Here is a 15,455-nt window from a genome sequence, read left to right as displayed (position 1 = left end):
CTTATTTTTTAAGATGCTTTGTTAAGCTTTAATTTGGTATGAATCCTCTCTATTGGGAAAAAATTAAGAGTGTCAAGTTGCTCAACTTAAATATTACTCCCTATGTTACTATATATAAGCCACAAAAACTAATTCTTTTAGATTAAGAAAAATAGTTACAATAAATAAATTTTTAAAGAAAATGATTAACTTTCCTAGTTTACCCATATTTACTTTCCTATGATTTTCTCTCTCCAAATTAATATTTCAAACGTTCATCATCTCTTTCATATTAAATATGAGGGTGAATTTGGAAAAAAAAATTTTAATGCTTCTAAGATATTAGAAAATGACTTATATTTAGGAACAATTTTTTTTTTCTTCAGAAAAAGTGACTTATAATAAGAAATGGAGGGAGTAATATATTATTTATGTGTATTTAATAATTAAAGAAATGAAAGAAAACTAAATCAAAGGTTAAATAGAACAACTTGATTGTACTAAAGAAAAATGGAGCTCAACAACTTGAGACTCTTAAGTTTTTTTTTTCCAATGAAAAGATCCATACCCCTTCAACTTCTGTAACTTAACTCAAGTCCTATATATCTCACTTAGCAAGTCATATCAACGTTTCCGTATGATAGCTCAAGTGGTAAGAGCTGAGAACATATGAGTTCAGTAGGGGGAGGAGGTCCATAGATCAATTCCTGGCGGGGTGCAATTTATCTTTCCGATGTTAAAAAAAAAATTCATATCACAAAGCATCTTTCTCATACCTCGTATCTATAGCTGTCATATAAAATCAATTGTTTTTTACGGTTAATAAATAAAAAATTGAATACTAAAGAAACATAAAATCATGAAATTAATTATCTATGAGCCAGATAAATTATAAGAAAATCTAAAAAGAAACTTGATTTTTTTTTTCAATATTTAAATTTATTTTAAATTCTCTTTTATATCTCATTAAAATTCGTGTGCATTGCAAGGATTTTATTGGAAAAATATAATCAGAAGTTCAGAACCCCTAATGCATAAGTAGTAAAATTTTAACTTATTATATCGTAATTAACTATTTTCCTTGATAGCTGACAACCCCATTGGAGCGCAAGTGAAATTTAAATTTGTCTTATTCGTCAGAAGGATTATGTCATCTGAGCTTAGTATCTCTATAAATACCCGGGTGGCTGGACTCTGTTGCACACATCAACATTGAGTGGTGCAATAAATAAAAGAGATGAAGACGATCAAAATTTGTTCGAATTCATTTCAAGCAGTTCTCCTTCTTCTTATTATTGTAGCAAGCTTCTGGCTGAACACCGAAGCTGCAACTTTCAGAGCATATGGAAGGTTATTAAGGGCCAAAAAGCATCCTCCAAGACATCATCACCATAAGGGTTGCGAACCAGGGAAGCTTCACGCCTCACACGAGTGTTCCCCACAAGAATCTCATAGAAACAAGGCAACCTTAACACTGAATAGCTTTGAGAAGGATGGGGATGGAGGTGGCGCATCATCTTGTGATGAGAAATTTCACAAAGACAGCACTCTTATTGTAGCACTATCAACTAAGTTGTTCGACCATAGAAAGAGGTGCCTAAAACAAATCACCATATTTGGAAATGGAAGAAGGGTCAATGCAAAGGTTGTTGATGAGTGTGACTCTAGTAGAGGCTGTGCCAACAATATAGTCGATGCCTCTAAGGCTGTTTGGAAGGCTTTGGGTGTTCCAGAAAAGGATTGGGGTCAACTAGAAGTATTCTGGTCGGATGCTTGATGCGTGCGCATGCTTCAAAATACCTTCCACGCACACACACACACACACACATATATATATAGGAATATAGAAATAATACAAAATAATATGTGAAGAAGTGATGTATCATATGTATCAACACTAGAGTTCCTTCTTCTGCATTACTCTATACTCGTACAACTTGTGTTCAAGTCTAAGTTAATTTTAAATAAGATATGCATAAATGTTCACTTTGTATTTTTAAGAGCTAACATGACTTGTTAAGTGAGAAAGGAATATCCTACCCACCAACCTACTTAATTTGAATTAATTTAGCTCGTGACGGGTTGAGGGATATTAGAATTCGGGAGACATTACTCTACCCAAAAGTTATGCCTACATACTTAACTTGTGGTAGAGGTTTGGGAAATCCAGCCTACCAACCTACTTAATTTGATTCACTTTAATTCATGACAAAGCAGGTCGATGGATATTAGAATTTGAGACATAATTTTTCCCCAAAAGTTAGCTCAAGAGGTGAGCCTTGTCTTTCTATACTTAATTTGTGGCAAAGGTTTGAAATATCCAGCCCGCCAACATACTTAATTTGTTCACTTTAACTCGCGAGAAAACATGTGAGTGATATTAGAAATTGGGTTCAAGAGGTGATATTGTCCTCATACTTGTTTTATGGTATAGGTTGGACATATGCAGCCCAACAACCTAATTAATTTATTTCATTTTAGCTAACGATAAAGTGGGTTGAGGAATACTACACAAAAAAAATTGAGAAATCTAACTCAACTCAAAAGTTAGTTTAAGAGTTGAAGAACATCTTTTCAGATATAAGCATTATCTTTTTTTTTTGGTCAACAGTGCAAATTAACATTCAAAGATTGTCCAACGACACTTACATCAGTGGGACTATACGCCCATTCCTGCAATGCATAATCAGATAAGAAATTAAGCTTAAAGCATCCTCACATGTTGATCTAAGCAACCAGACAAACTAAGAAAAAATTATACAGGCCCTAAAATCCTAAGGACATCAGTACAACAACTTGACTTTCTATTGGTAGTAAATTAGCAAATTAATCGACTCTCTCGGAGTTGCGAAGGCCTTAACGAAGCAAACATAGCTCCAACGACAGTACCAACAGTACCAAGGAGTCAAGATAGCACTGGAACCATAGAAAAAAGAGGTTGCAGATCTACCAACAGAGGGGGAGGGGACGACGGTGGCACGACGGCGCGTCAAAGCTTTCAGCAGATCTGAAACGGTTAAATCTTCTTTTTCAACCAAGAACCTTGCCAAGAAGAAACGTTGAAGCAGAGGGTCTCAGGCCCGGGTAGTAGCGGTGCTCACGATAGCAATAGCGGCAAGGAGAAGGGCGTTGCGTCTTCCTAAAGCCAGATCTGCATCTCAACTCACGGTGAAGTGGAGGCGGGGGCAACAGCGTGAACGGAGCAAAGTGGAGGCCAAGGAAAGGGGAACCCGACACAAGAAGAAGATGTGCGGTGGCTGAAGGTGGAGAGGGGAGGCGATGCGGCGGCGGTGGTGGGAAGCAGGGAGAAGAAAGTGGAGAGGCAAACACACCAAAAATCCACTTATTTGGGTAGAAAACCACCTAATGTGGTAGAAACCCACCATTTGTGGGAGAAACACCTAGGAAAGCAGGAGAAAAGCCTCCCTAATATGGGGAAAACTTATATACAGTACCAAATATGCTGTTAGTGTTGTTTTCCAACTAAAAAATGACATGTGGCACCCATTAATTTTTTCAAATTGACTCTTTTATTCTGCTACCTCCACTTCCCCTGAAGATTGTATATAAATGGAACCCAATATATCCCCCCTCTCCTTAACTTGTGATGAGTTTTCCTCCATTTTTAAAGACATCAAAAACAACATCTCTACAAAGCCTTGAAACATGACCCTGGAGAAAGAATCTTGGAATCAACAGGTCAATTTTCTAAATCCCACCCACAACGAAAGCAACATCGAGCTTTAGTTGGCTCTGCTGAATCTATACCCATCATGGTATGAGAGTATTACCCCTGTCAACATGAAACACTTGCTTTGCCTGCACCGAAATTGGTTATGTTGATTCTGTATCCAACATCAAAATTACGGACTCGCCGTACCATTTTCATGGTCGTCCATGTTGCAGTGTCGAGATTGAAATCCAATTTTGAGATTGGCAGAAGAAAGGGTGTTGGAGTTTGGACATGTAGGGTGTATGCCATGGAAGGAATTTGGAGATCAGTGGTTGGAGATTAGAGATTGGGGGAATAGGAAACGTGCTAGATTTTTTTTGAGATATGAAGTTGAAAAAAAATATCAATGTGTCATGTTTTGATGGGAAAACAGTACCAACAGCATCAATGGTACTGTACCTAAGTTTTCCCCCCCCTAATATAAGCTTTATCTTAATAATATTTCTACTTAATGCAAGATACATTGGGAGGGCCAACTTATTTACAAGCAAAGCCTCCAAACCCACCTATAATTAGAGCGGAATGGATTTGAAACTCATCTTAAATGTGGGTCAACGTACATAGGCCTCTTTGGGTTTAGTTTATTGACGCCTCATGTTGGTGTTTTCAACTAAACACTTGCTAAATATATCTTTGATCTAACGATTAGTAACATGATAAATATTATACCATCGTGACGATAGCCATTGCCCTTACCTGAACTTAAAATGATGATCATCCACTATCCTTTGCTATAATAGATGGATGGTGATTTCAATAAAAACATGCTTTTCACACGTCGAAGAAGATTTTAAACTCCCTACAAATGAGTGAATTCAGTTTTATTAGCGTTCCACCCTCCTCATGTGTAGGAGGACTCCATGATAGCCCAAGACTAATGCAACCTTTACAAATCACTAATATTCTCAAACTTCTACTTGCCGCAAACCTCTAATATTTTCATTTAGATCATTATCCAAGACCCCTTACTAATTTATTGCTGGTAATTTGGAAATTGGAAAATAGTTTTATAGTTTGGTTGAAGGAGTAAAACTAATCTTGTGTAGCAACTGTGGTTAGTTCAAAGTAACAAACAATGTAAACCACCATGTGTGTAGATTAGCTGCTGAGGAATTAATCCAGGTTAACTAGGAATGTCTAGGCCTCAAATCCGAGGTCTGAGAATGTAGCTGCATTGAAGGATTAAAGTGAGAACTTTACTGCCAACAGTGTTCATACCCAGCTTGAGCAAGATTATCTTGTGTGAAGGATAAGGGATTGCATGATGACATTATCTATTCTATAACTCTAACTATTATGTACAGGTTTAAAGTACATAATTTAAACAAGTTTTCACCATTACACTACAAAATTTCACTCCATATCTTGCAAATTTAAATTAATTCAGAAAGAACACTTACACTTCATACAATTTACAGTGTACAGGCAGTTGATCCAATCAAGGCAACTGAATTTGTATTGGATACTTTAATATATCTACAAAATCAACTTTTGTATTGCAATCTCTTTGGCAGAAGTAGTTAATCTTTGGAATACTTTGAGATTGTGCCCTATTTTCTCCTGCGAAGACCAGCAACCATAATGTAAAACAGTAAGAGCATGAAAATACATTCCTTTAACTAAGATTTCAGTAGTATTAAACACATGGCAACAGCATCAACAAAGCCCAAACACATCTGAAGTACAAAAATAAAAAACCTGACTGACTACTCTATACCAGGTTGCTAGTAACAACATTAATAGCATCCTTTAACATAGCACAGTTTCAACAAGAATGGGGCATGATGGAAAATTTAACATTAATACCAATTGAACAAGTCACAATCGTACAAATACTCTGATGAATCTGATGATTCTGATCAAACAATAAAAATTTTATTTCAATCATTGCAAGTCAAATAGAATGTTACAGGAGTCCAGGACTAATATACACTATACAGTCCCGTAGAAACTGGGCAATGAGCATCTCCCAGTCTCCAAGGTCAATATCACAAGCATACTTTTATACTAAAATTGATCATTTAAGAAAAGCATCATTTCTACTGAATACTACATAATAAATATGCATTTAAGGCCGCCATTTGAATGACTGAAAATTTCAGAACATGTATAAAACCACGAACATGTTAACAAGAATTACAATAGTTATTAGGAGGCCCATACCTCACTCAGCAACTCGAGTCTTTCAAGAGTTGGAACTAACTTCCCACAAAACAAAGCCATATCCTGTTGTGGATCACACTTTGAACTATATGTAATTGTTTTTGTGCTCATGGCAGGATCAAGTGCAATAGAGCTGCCGAAACACAAAAAGATTAGCCAAAAGAAGGAAAAAAAAGATACATGTAATGACAACATAACACCTCGATGTTTACATTTCAATAAAGAGTATGGTTTTTTTGTTCTTTGTTTAGCCATAAAAGATAGATCATCAGGAACATAAGATGGTATGTGGATTTTAGCAGGAACCATGAACAATACGGATTGTACTCTCCTGAAACTTAATGCCTTACCTGTTCTGAAGATGGATGAGGATGATATTTAGGACATGTTCCAAAAGTGGGAGTAGTAGAATGATTAACCGATCCCTACTAGCAACAACTCGACACATTTCTACCATCGCAATGTATCTCCTGTGAACACATGTTTAAAAACCACAAGAGTGATCAGAAAATAGGAGAAAGAAATAAGGAATTTGGTAAACATTGTAATATACTAGTAATATATATGTCTGAGCGGATATACAATGCAAATAGTTATCAAACTATTTGAAGAGAATGATCTGCTTATAATCAGCTAAGACTCTTAACTTGCAACAACTACAGCTGAATCATAACATCTAATTAATGCTTAAATAAAGTAATTAATTCTCCACGAACTGGGAGCAGTTACACAAAACTAAAGAAGTATGCAGTGTGCATTTAAATACCAAGTGAGTGCAACGTGAGCAGACTTTCGTCTCTATCCATAGTAAGAGTTATGTTCACTTTTTATCTTGAAGTGTATGCTAACCGATTGGAAATAAAAGGTCCGTGAAGGAACTTTTGGTGTAGAAACTTGCATAACTCAGAGGCAACCCACATCTGGTGCTCACCTATTGGAAATACAATGGTGGTGGGCAATGAATAGTGGTGGACAGGTGGTTATTGAAAGTTATTAAAATTTGGATTATGCCTAACTCTACCCCAAAAGCTAGCTTTAGGGGGTGAGGATTGCTCTACCCTATATAAAGACTATTTTGGCCAAATCTCTAGTCAATGTGAGACCTTTACACACTCCCTCACGCCCAGAGCTGGACATCGGAAGCATGGAATTTGCAGAAATTAACATCTGCGGGTGGCACAAATATGAGTAGTCACCAATAAACAAATCTAAGATAGACTCTAATACAATATTAGAATTCAGATTAAGCCTAACTCTACCCCAAAAGCTAGCTTTGGGGTGAGGATTGCTCTAACTTATATATCAACTATTTTGGCCATATCTCTACCAATGGGGGACCATAATAGAAGTAAATGAGTTAGTGGTGGCTATAAAGAGAGACAGAGAGAAGAATATCGGTTGAGGCTATCACAACGTTACCGTAGGGAGAGAGAGAGAGAGAGAGAGAGAGACTAATGAAATTGGGTTTCTGAGAAGTATTCACTCACCGAAAATGAGTATAACACCCAATCTATACATCGGGTGATCTAGATCTAACAGAAGTAAATGTTCTATTACGGTATTACCAGAGGTTATAACTACCTGACAGCTGTTAGATCTAGACTGGCTAAGCTAACCTAGCCAATAGTCTTTACCAACACAACCCTATACTCCAACAAGGCCAAGAGCCGGATATGAAAGAAAAAAATTCCAACAAAACAATTTTCAAAGATGGACAGCAGGGCCACCAAACTTTCAAGGTTTTGGTTGCCTCTACTTAGACTCTGATACTCTGTTGAGAGATGAGAGAAATGTATATGCGATGGGAAGTGTGTGTCTCAATCACATAACAGAGCTAATATATGTATGTATACTATATATACATATACATATATATAGGGTTACAGAGAGAGAAAGGCTCAGGGTGCATCAAAAGAAAAACCTCATAATAATTAACAGTTCAAAGTGCAAACTGAAAGCTGTACTATAACAGCAGTCTGTCTGTTCGATTTAGAGCAAAATATGATGTTTACCTCCAATTTTACTGGAAAGGAAAATATCAACCTTAACAAATTCATTTTGCACATTCAAATTTTAAAATTCTAAAACTTGCTTTGAACTTTATCACAAGAGACTGAAGTAGTTCATAATTTAAGGTTTAACAGAGCGTAAACAGTCAATTTAGTCCGTGAAAGATATGATGTAAGTCACTTTGGTGTCTGAAATATGGGAGTTTCATTCATCCTAAAAAGATAAAAAAAAAAATGAAACCAAAAAAATCCTAAAAAGAAAAAAAGGGATTCAATAGTTCATTCATGGGCTATAAAATTGATCGCCCTTCCAATCTTTCTGTTGAGAACCTAAGCAGAAACTGAAAAACTGAATAGAAATTATTATTGAATCAAAGGTGTGATTACAAGAGTGATTCTCAGTATTTATACTTGAGAGAGTAGCTTGCTAAACAAGCTATCTAGACTAACCATAGTTCTAACTGAACTAACTAGAGTTGACAGCTGGCTAACCAGAGTTGACAACTAACCGCAACTGACTATAACAAACTCATAACAAACATTGAGTTTAACTGCCTTATACTCTAATACTTTCAAAGACTAAATTGTTACATATTTCCTATTCAGGAAATAAATTGAATGTCCTTCATCTTTCAAGGACAAAATGACCATTACTATCTTTTAGGTACTACAGTAATTGGCCTCTATATTTCAATTTTCAGGGGCCAAAATGACTATTTACTCTTTAATTGGCCAATACCATATTCAATTTTCAGATTCTTTTTTTGTTAAATAAAAAACCTGTTCATTTTTTTCTAGAAAACAAAAGCACGATGATTAACCTTTTTTGTATGTTATCTGCAGATGACAGAGACTCTTGCCGGACACACATATTGATGATTTCATCCACCTCTTGCCTTGACAATTCATTTATGTCTCGAATCTGCAAAAAGCACGCATGATGTTGATATTCATCAAAACAAAACAGCAAACGATGCAAAGCAAAGCACAATGAAAAAGATATAGAACTAGTTAGTTTTCCATTTCCACCTTATTCAGTAACAACGATTTCTCCTCAGCCGCCCTTTCAAGTGCAGATGTAACAGATGTAAGAAGAGAATTAAGCAAGCTCAATGTTGGTTGTTGAAGTTCTATGGAAGTAGGATAACTGGAGGAGGAATCTGAAGCCTGTGACAAGATATTACAAGAAAACCAAAAATTTTGTTAAACAAAGTAAAAACGCAAATACTACTACATGAAGATCAAGCTCAAAGACGTTGCAAACAACCATCTTTAAATATACAGTATACCTGTAATCTCAGAGATTTCTTTGTGACTAGAAAATATAAGTAAGAGCTCAGGCTGAAGCACAAGTTAAATATCTGTAGTTCTGAATTCCTCTGATTCTGATTACCACAAGATAAGGATCATTATCATGTATGCGCAATGGCAGGATATTTTTTTCCATAACTTAAATGTGAATTAAAGAAAACACATATTCACCTCAGGAGACACTCTTGATTGAGCAAAACTTGGAACCTTTGAGCTCGAGTCACGAGAGAAAAGAGCATGCATCAAACCAAAAAGCCCCTGAACAAAACCATACTCGTTGCTTTCTTCATATGGCCAAACCTATCACAAATGAAAAATTGAATCATTAATCAAAACAGACACTAGTTAACAAAGAAATACCATTAAAACATGGAAATGTTGAAGATGAACCAAACTCAGAAAAGAGAGAGAGTAGAGAGAGAGAGAGTAGAGAGAGAGAGTGTTTGTTGTAACTGAATTCTATTATGTAAATTGGTAACAATTACAGTTGGATACAATTGGTATATATAGTCTTTCCTAAAGACTATTGTAATTGCTAACTATTAGTCAACTAACAGGATAGTTGACTAGAACTAACTAGTCTATAGTATATCTCTAATACACCCCCGCAAGCTCAAGGTGGGTGATGAAGGGAGAACTTGTCAACAACCTTGAGATTGGAAGCCAAAGCAGCAAATCTTGTGGGTGATAAGGCTTTGGTAAAGATGTCAGCAACCTGATCCAAGGAGGGAACATGAGTGACAATGAGACTTTTGTTAAGAACTTTATCTCTAACAAAAAAGATGTCTAACTCCATATGCTTGGTCCTAGCATGGAGGACAGGATTGTGAGTAAGAGCCACAGCACTCATATTGTCACAGTAGACATGAGGAGTGTGATAAGGAATCTGCAGTTCTTGAAGTAAGGACTGAATCCAGAGAATTTCAGAGGTGGTATTTGCCAAGCTTCGATACTCAGCTTCTGTGCTGGAGCGAGCAACAAGAGTTTGCTTCTTAGAACTCCAGCTAACTAGGTTTGGACCAAAGAAAATGCCAAAACCAGAAGTAGATCTCCTGTCATCGGGATCAGATGCCCAATCAGCATCACAGTAGGCCTCGAGAGGCATAGGTTTGTGCTTAAAACCCTTCTGCAGTAACAAACCATGATTAGCAGTCCCTTTGAGGTACCTAAGGATTCGCTTCACTGCTGCCCAGTGCTCTTCAAGAGGCTGGGAGAGAAACTGACAGACTTTGTTTACTGAAAAACTAATCTCAGGTCTAGTGAGGGTTGCATATTGCAAGGCCCCAACTATGGACCTGTACAGAGTAGGATCCGTCAAGTAATTGGCCCCATACTTGGTTAATCTAGTTGAACTAACCATTGGAGTTGATATTCCCTTTGCTTCAGCCATGTTAGCCCTCTCAAGAAGATCATAAATGTACTTGGTCTGAGAAAGAATGAGAGAACCATCCTTTAACCTCTGAACTTGGATGCCTAAGAAGTAGTCAAGATCACCCAATTGCTTTAAAGCAAAGTCTTGATGAAGCTTCTGAACCAACTGCTGAATCAAAGGAATAGAGGAGCCAGTAACAATGATATCATCTACATATACAAGTAGATAGACCCTATCATGACCAGAAGAGTAAGTGAACAATGAAGGATCACACCTACTGGACTTGAATCCATATTTCTGTAAGGCAGCCTTGAGTCTCTCAAACCAAGCCCTTGGGGCCTGTTTGAGACCATACAAAGATCTTTGTAACTTACAAACCAAGGTCTTGTCCTGACTTTCAAAACCAGGGGGCTGCTGCATGTACACTTCCTCATCCAAGAAGCCATTAAGAAAAGCATTATTCACATCTAGTTGCTGGATGTGCCAGCCATGAGTGACAGCCAAGGTAAGAACAATTCGAATTGTTGTAGGCTTGACAACCGGAGAGAAAGTTTCATTGTAATCTATGCCTGGCCTTTGATTAAAGCCTTTGGCCACCAATCTGGCCTTGTACCTATCAATGGACCCATCAGCATTCTCTTTGACCCGAAATACCCATTTACAGCCTATGGATTTTCGTCCATGCGGAAGAGGAACTAGAGACCAAGTGTGATTAGAGAGAAGAGCATCATACTCTTGCTGCATGGCCTTCATCCATTTAGGATCTTTCAGAGCTTGCTTAGCAGTTTTTGGTTCTGCTTGAGTAAGTAAAAGAGTAGGAAACAGCCGTGGTTTCACTATCCCAGATTTTGCCCTTGTTGTCATAGCATGAGTGTTGACTGGAGGTGCTGGAAGTTGTGCTTGCACAGTGGAAGAGACTGCAGGAGATTCCACTACAGGGATATCACCGTGTAAAGAAGCTTGTTGAGAAGGTAGTGTATTGGTGGAAGATGCTGCTTCTGATGCAGGACTACCAAGATGAAAGCCAGGAGGAGTTTGCTGTTGTGTTGGTGCAGGGAAAAGAGGAATGTGAGCTGGAATTGGAGTCTGCACAGAAGAACTCAGAGACTGAGGAGGAAACAACTCTGTATAGGGAAACCTCTCTTCATTGAACACAACATCCTTAGAAATGTAAATCCTGCCTGTGCTATCCAAGCACTTATAGCCCTTGTGGTTTGAGGAATAACCCAGGAAAATGCATTCTTTAGATCTGTATGCCAGCTTGATGTTGTGATAAGGTCTGATGAAAGGATAGCAAGCACATCCAAAAACTTTGAGAAACTTGCAGTCATAAGTTTGATTGTAAAGTTTGCTATAAGGACTAGCATTGGCAAGAACTGAAGTTGGAGTTCTGTTGATAAGATAAGCAGCAGTCAAGAAACTATGATCCCAGTACTGCATTGGAAGCTTAGCATGAGCAAGCAAAGTGAGGCCAACCTCAACTATTTGTCTATGCTTTCTTTCAACAGTTCCATTTTGATGATGAGTATGTGGACAGGTAACTCGATGATTAATACCATGATCAGCAAAGAATTTAGTGAGAGGCCTAAATTCACCACCCCAGTCACTCTGCACAGCTTTAATTTTGTGACCATGTTGCAGTTCTGCCATTGCTTTAAACTGTGTAAAGACAGTGTAAGCTTCTGATTTGACCTTCAGAGGATAAATCCAAGTGTACTTAGAATAGGCATCAACACATGTTAAGAAGTAATGATAACCACAGGATGATTGAACAGAAGCTGGTCCCCACAGGTCTATAAACACTAGCTGAAGAGGAAAGGAATAAACTGTTGTAGAAGTGTGTGAAGGAAGTCTATGAGACTTTCCAAGGCAACAAGCAGCACACACAGTATTAGTAGGCTTAGATGGAACAGCTATACTACTTTGTATGAGGGCATGTTTGAGTGCCTCATAGTGAGGATGCCCAAACCTACTGTGCCACAGGTCATAAGAAGTAGGAGCAGGTGCTGGACTAACAGGTTGCACTGGCTCTTTATTTGATTGTAAAGTAGAAACAGAAACTAAGGGAGTTGTAGAAGAAGAATGCTTATCAGCAGTAGAGGAAGCTTGAGCAGGTTGAAAATCTTCAAAGCTGTAAAGTCCATCACTGCCAAGCTTGCCTTGAAGGAGCAAATCAGAATTGTCCTGGGATTTCACAAAACAGTCAGTTGGCCAGAACTCAAAAAAGACGCCATTATCTTTTGCAAACTTGCTCACACTAACAAGGTTCTTTGTGATTGTAGGAACCAAAAGCAGTTTTCTAAGTGTTAAAGTAGTGTGAGGTTGTACAGGGGAATTGAGCTTAGCTGTGCCAATGGAATGAATAGACACACCTTGACCATTGCCCATGAGGACATGGTCATTGCTGGCAACCGAATTGCTGTCTGAGAATAGAGTAGAGTCATTGGTAATGTGGTGAGTAGCCCCAGAGTCAGGATACCAGTTTCCTGCTCCTTGAAGAGAGTTGGACCCTGCAAGCAATCCCTGAGGTGCTGGTCCTAACACTGAGCTGGTATCGGAAGAAGCTATAGGGCCTACAAGATAAGACTGTGGTGGTCTTTGAGAGTGTGATGGTTGAGGAGGATGACGGGCTCTTTGAGAGTTCCAACCAGATTGAAAACTTTGCTGTAGATGTGAACTGGAAGGTGCATAGCCACCAGGGAAAAACTGCTGAGAATACCAGGAAGATGCAGTAGGTCTACCAGGAAGACCAAACCCAGGCATGGAACGAAAACCAGCCATTGAAGGATAACTAGGCATAGCACCAAATCCAGGAAACCCAAACTGAGGCATTGCACCAGAAAAGCCATACTGAGGTGCAAAACCACCATTCTGAGGAGTGCCATATGGTGAAAAGGAACCAGAAGTATTCCTGTGATAGCATATAGAGGCATCATGGCCATATTTCGAGCAAATCTGGCACTGAACCGAAGAATCCCGTCCTTTACGACCGCGTCCACGACCACCATTGCGGCCACCGCCGCGACCACCACGATAATCACCACCGCTGCGATAATCCCCTTGGTAATCACCACTAGAGCAATCACCAGAATTCGAATTTTGAGTATCATACGAATTCGCAGAAGATTGCGCTGGCGAAGAGGCAGCGGAGTGATTTGAGGATCCAACACTGGCTTGCGCAACATTCGCTGTAATCAATGAATCACTCGAGTGCTTCTTCTTAACACGATCCAGTCGTGCCTCATGACTGATGATCATCGATTCAACTTCATTGATAGAACACGGAGTTCCACGATTGAACACGAGAGTCATCAGAGGACTGAAATCCTCTGGAAGTCCATCGAAAATAAAATCAAGATGATCACGAAAGGAAACAGGATCTCCAATCGAAATCAGCGTGTTGACAATCGACTTGATCTTACGCAAGTATTCAGAGGTAGACAACGAACCTTTGGTGATGGATTTGAGCTCAGATCTAAGCTGTGTTGACTGAGCTTGTGCTTTCGATTCATGAAAATCAATAATCTCATCCCAAACCTGATACGAATGACTGCAATTGATTACAATCGGAAGCAGAGACTCAGAAAGCGATGACAGTAACCAAGTGAACAACGCAGAATCTTGTTGTTCCCAAGCAGAGTATGCAGGATTGACATTGTCAGAAGCACAATCTTCATCGGAAAGAAACCGATCTGGAATCACAGGATTGACAACGAATCGTTGAAGCTTGTGAGATCGAATCACACCTTCGATCTGCTGCTTCCATAAAAGAAAAATTTTCTCATCAAGCTTGATGCTTATACTGTGTGAAAGAGACTTAGAAAGAGAATGTTCAGTAGTAGAAACACTGGCAGCCATGGCTATGGATCGAAACTATGCTCTTGATACCATGTTGAAGATGAACCAAACTCAGAAAAGAGAGAGAGTAGAGAGAGAGAGTGTTTGTTGTAACTGAATTCTATTATGTAAATTGGTAACAATTACAGTTGGATACAATTGGTATATATAGTCTTTCCTAAAGACTATTGTAATTGCTAACTATTAGTCAACTAACAGGATAGTTGACTAGAACTAACTAGTCTATAGTATATCTCTAATAGGAAAAAAGAATAAAATTTGTGTCAAACATGGAAAACAGAATAAAACTTGAAGATGAACCAGACCCATGAAATGCTGAAGTTCCAAAGCAATTGACTATATTATAGTTCACAGAAGAAAAAAATATAAATATATCACTTCGCCTCAAGCTGCCCTTAAGCTTGCCGATGCTCTCACCAAGCCTTTATATTATTCTCAGTTTATAGAGCATTGCAGCAAGCTGCCAAGCTCAATGTAATTAATTTTATCTTATCTTAGTTGGAGTCAGTTCCAGCAGTTATGCAGTTAGGAATAATGTTAGTTGTCAATTAGTAGAGTATTCCACCACAAGAACATTAATAAGAGTATTCATCTCAGTTGATCAACACACTTTCACAAGATATTCTCTCCACTCTTATTATAACACATCCAGACAACATTTACTAAATCCAGAGAAATGACTAAATTGAACATTACCTTGCTAAGAATACCAACAACTAGATTGATCTGCTCCATTCGTAACCCATCTGCTTCAACAATGTCTAACCGAAGAACTTGATCAAAGAGTAATTGATGCCCTTTGACAAAATCAATTACTTCGCGGACAATTTTGTTCTTCACCTATATTACAAACAAAAGCAAAAAGGCTTAGTTTCATTTTTGTCCGTCTAGTTTGGATTGTGTGATTTTGGTCACCCAAGTTTTTTCGAGACAATCAAGTCTGTTTGTTTTTAAAATTAAGCAAATCTGACAATTCATTTTCTTCTACAGAAAGCACTTGAAAACTCATTTTCTATCCAAATATCTAGGG

General features: G+C 38.1%; 2 protein-coding genes across 2 annotated transcripts in view; one reads left to right on the top strand and one right to left on the bottom strand.

Moving 5' to 3' along the window:
- Positions 1 to 1,101: 1,101 nt before the first annotated feature.
- LOC130746097 (putative ripening-related protein 2) lies at positions 1,102 to 1,972 on the top strand. Its single transcript, XM_057598615.1, has one exon. The coding sequence runs from the start codon at positions 1,217 to 1,219 to the stop codon at positions 1,754 to 1,756; it is 540 nt and encodes a 179-aa protein (XP_057454598.1). The 5' UTR covers positions 1,102 to 1,216; the 3' UTR covers positions 1,757 to 1,972.
- Positions 1,973 to 4,945: 2,973 nt separating this feature from the next.
- LOC130746095 (nuclear pore complex protein NUP205) overlaps positions 4,946 to 15,455 on the bottom strand; it is a 44,924-nt gene continuing 34,414 nt past the window's right edge. Inside the window, exons 39-46 of the mRNA XM_057598613.1 lie at positions 15,122 to 15,265; positions 9,367 to 9,495; positions 9,174 to 9,269; positions 8,914 to 9,051; positions 8,706 to 8,806; positions 6,226 to 6,345; positions 5,876 to 6,008; positions 4,946 to 5,272 (exon numbers count right to left, since the gene is read on the bottom strand). Coding sequence (XP_057454596.1) covers positions 5,189 to 5,272; positions 5,876 to 6,008; positions 6,226 to 6,345; positions 8,706 to 8,806; positions 8,914 to 9,051; positions 9,174 to 9,269; positions 9,367 to 9,495; positions 15,122 to 15,265 — 945 coding nt within the window. The 3' untranslated portion in view covers positions 4,946 to 5,188. The remainder of the gene's footprint in view (positions 5,273 to 5,875; positions 6,009 to 6,225; positions 6,346 to 8,705; positions 8,807 to 8,913; positions 9,052 to 9,173; positions 9,270 to 9,366; positions 9,496 to 15,121; positions 15,266 to 15,455) is intronic.

Source organism: Lotus japonicus, chromosome 3, assembly GCF_012489685.1.
Source record: "Lotus japonicus ecotype B-129 chromosome 3, LjGifu_v1.2".
NCBI classification, from domain to species: domain Eukaryota; kingdom Viridiplantae; phylum Streptophyta; class Magnoliopsida; order Fabales; family Fabaceae; genus Lotus; species Lotus japonicus.
This window is presented reverse-complemented; position numbering and strand designations above follow the sequence as displayed.

Coding starts and splice junctions, on each gene's coding strand:
- LOC130746097 (XM_057598615.1), top strand. CDS start 1,217: ATGAAGACGATCAAAATTTGTTCGAATTCATTTCAAGCAGTTCTCCTT.